Source organism: Anarrhichthys ocellatus, unplaced genomic scaffold (genome assembly GCF_004355925.1).
Source record: "Anarrhichthys ocellatus isolate YVR2014 unplaced genomic scaffold, GSC_Weel_1.0 scaffold5494, whole genome shotgun sequence".
NCBI classification, from domain to species: domain Eukaryota; kingdom Metazoa; phylum Chordata; class Actinopteri; order Perciformes; family Anarhichadidae; genus Anarrhichthys; species Anarrhichthys ocellatus.
In genome coordinates, this window is record NW_022285468.1 from 1 (window position 1) to 3,461 (window position 3,461).

The 3,461-nt window shown below is 42.3% G+C and overlaps 1 protein-coding gene across 1 annotated transcript; it reads right to left on the bottom strand.

The window, feature by feature from the left end:
- Nucleotides 1-6: 6 nt before the first annotated feature.
- Nucleotides 7-3,128, bottom strand: LOC116379908 (zinc finger protein 512B-like; the record flags this gene model as incomplete). The annotated part of the gene is made up of 4 exons (XM_031841867.1): nucleotides 7-1,138; nucleotides 2,335-2,433; nucleotides 2,808-2,870; nucleotides 3,027-3,128. Coding segments are annotated over 4 exons (579 nt in total), but the record flags the coding sequence as incomplete, so codon positions are not given.
- Between the last annotated feature and the right edge of the window lie 333 nt (nucleotides 3,129-3,461).

A 3,461-nucleotide genomic window follows, 5' to 3' on the forward strand; every position in this document is an offset into this window, starting at 1 on the left:
CGTAAAAGAACTGTGGAAATAATCTTTTCACACTTCGTCAAAAAACCAGATACCTTTCATCGCCATGTGATGCAGATTAAAAAACAAAATCAAATGTCATAGCTGCAGGAAAAACAGACGGGAATTTGATTAAGAACTGACCAACATTTTAGCTTATGTGACATTTGCTTACTTGAAACATGAAAAGTAAAAAAAACAAACAAGAAAAGTAAAACCAGAAAGAAATTCGGAAAATCAAGTTCATTGCACTACAGCACACACTGCAAAAAGAAATAGAATCTGACTGCTCATGATCCGATTGGACGTGTCAGGCTTTAAAAAGGACAGATGGCATCATTGCTTTGAGTATATAGATATATAGATATAGATATTGTTTATGTACACAGTACAGTATATCTGTGGGAAGAAAAGAAGGAAGTGAAAACACTAGCTATCATTAAATGACTTCACCATGCTAATAGAATATCCTTTTCTTTTTTAAAACCTCTCAAACACAACATGAACATCGCAGAGAGAATCTGCATCCGTTTAGAAAACGCTGCCATCTTTACTACCGACGCCCCCCCGCTGTGAGTGCAGAAACCCAAATGTGAGCCTTTAAAAAAAAAAAAGGAGACAAAAGCGGAATGAAGAAATAAAACGCTACCGTTACAAGAGTGTTGTTTATAACGGTAGACACTCTGGAAAAAGTCTGTACTAAATGTTTTACTTCTTAAGGGTTGATTTAGCTCCTCGGTGCCGAGTCCCTGCGGAGGTACAAAGGTCTTTTTGAGCTTCCTGTCACCACATTTACAGCGAGCGTCCTCTCTGACAACCGCGCCCTCTAGGGTTTGCTTCGTCTGGCGGCGCAGAGCACGGGCTGTCTGTTTGGGCCCGGATTGGCACCGTCCGTTGGGTCGGGGATCCGGGCGGGGGACTGTGAGGGGGTCACGGCGGGGGTTGAGTTTTGAGTGGCGGGCGACGCTTCAGTTTGTGTGTGGAGAGGCTCGGCCACAGGGGGGCGCTCTTTGGGCTTGCGGCCCCTCTTCTTGCCGGTGGTGGTGGCGCCGTTCCTCACCTCGGCTTTGAGCCCGTTGTTCTCCAGCGCTTTGCTCTTCGTGCTGGAGGCCACTTGGCTGGCCGCTGCTCGAAACCAGTTCTGAGGAGATAGAACTCACAAGTCAGGCCGGTCTCATCCAGAATACAACCGCCGTTTGTTCCTCGTGTGAAACGAGAAGTCAATCGGTGTGTTTGTCACGTAACTTGCGTACTTCAGTAACGGCACTTACCGTGGTTATTTTAACCCATAAGACGATCTTTTCCTAACCCTAAGCAAGTATTTTTGTTGCCTAAACCTGACTGAGTTTCCTGTGAAGACGGAAGTATATTTTGAAAAGACCGCATGTGTGTAACGAGCAGAAATTGACACGTGTTGTTGGTTTTCGTGGGGAAACGCACCAAAAAGGAGGATAGCACTGGTCCACCTTAAGGGTCAGGCCACCTTAAGTGCACCTGTAAATTGTTGCTAACTTCTGGGCTAACCCCTTCCAGCCGTCTAGTTGGTCAACTGTTAACGATCAGTTAAGGAGGGTCGTCTATCGATCAGAATATAAAATAAAATTAGCATCCCAAATATAACTATAACTTTTCTACTGTGTCTACCTTTAGCTAAGCCCCGCCCCCACTGCTACTCTATCAAGCTGTCAGAGCTACGTTACCATGGAGCCCACACTGTCACTTACTTCACTTTGAATAAATATTATCTACATTTTCGGGAAAAAAGTGATTTTAGAGAGACGCAGACAGAAGGATATGTCCATTCAGTACAATGTCAGTAGCTAGCATAGCATAGAAATGCTAACGCTAGCTGCTAATGTTAGCTACACAATGTTTTACGTGGAAACGTAACGTATATCGGACCCTGGTCACAGCTGGCTGATGCTGCGCTATGATTGGCAGTCTGCATGCAAGGGGCGGGGCATAGCGAAGAGTCCATTAGTTGGGGTAAGCCACCTCGTCTGAATACAGTAATATGAAGCCCCATAAGACGTTAATCATTTCAGATTTTAAACATTTTGGGCACCTGGCTTTTATGTGTGGGAATTTTTAGTGGCAACAAAATGTGTGTATCAACAAAACAAATTATTGTTTTACACATATTTCTGATGTGTTGACAAGATCTGTGTGAATTTGTTCCCACAAGTAATGCACTTGTTTGCACAACACTGGCGTAACACCTTGTTATCTTCTGTAGGGTTTTATTTTATGTTAACAGAAATATGCCTATGAGAGAATACTTTCAGTCATCATAAATAACATAGAGGTTTGTGAAGTTCACCGCTGAGGCTGACCCACCTGTGAGTGTGTCTTGCTGATGTGGTACTTCACACCGCTCTCCGAGCTAAAGTCCTTCTGACAGATCAGACACGTGTACTTTCCCAGTTCTCCACCACCCTGCAACACAGACACACACACAGACACACACACACAGTATATATACGTGTTATGTAGCTCAGAACAACGTCTACATCACTACATGCTTTTGTGAATCTGCAGCCATTATATAACATTTTTCTCGTACATTTTAGTTTGTATTGCTTTCATGTGTTGGTGCAATAATAACAACATTTTCAGCTATTTTAAATATATAGTTTTCCCGAATCAGGTGAGAGAAGTCTGTAACGTCCTTTATGCCTCTTCTAAATAACTCATATTTATATGAGTTTATTTATATAAATGTGGGTTAAAGTTCTATGTGTATGTGCGTGTTGTTATTTCTACTACAGTAGACACAGAGACAAATGTAACCCGGTTGGTGGTTTTTATACCTGGCTGCAGTTGGCAAGGTGTGCTTTTAGTCCCGATACACTGGAATACACCGCTTCACAGTTCTGAGACAAAACAAACAGAAATAACACGGAGAGAACAAACTCAATCCACAGTCCTGTGAGATCAACAGCCGGAATATCATGAACCTGGTGCTCAATATCAAGACAAATCTCTGAATCTGTATTTAGGAGACGCGTTAAAACAGCCGGTGTTCTTACTTCGTTGATGCAGCAGATGAAGCCCTTCTCCTTCACTTGGTTCTTCCAGGTCTCTAGAAGCTCCTGGCTGAAGTTGGGGAGGCCGGGACGGGTGTAGTTTAACTACACACAAAAGAAAAACACATATACATATACATATACATATATATATACATATACATATACATATACATATATATATATATATATATATATATATATATATATATATATATATATCAGTATTCCTGGTAGTCGTATGCTGTCAAAGTACGGATATAAATTAAAAAGGGCCGACACATTTACATCTGTTTTTTTTCTTTGTGGAACCTCCTCATGGAAATGTTGGCTTTGATTCGTAGCGATGTATAACCCAGACAGCAACCTCTCGTTCTGCCAAGTAAAGCCGATGCGGAAGTGTCTTAAAGCTGCATTCTCTCTAGTGTCCACCAGGGG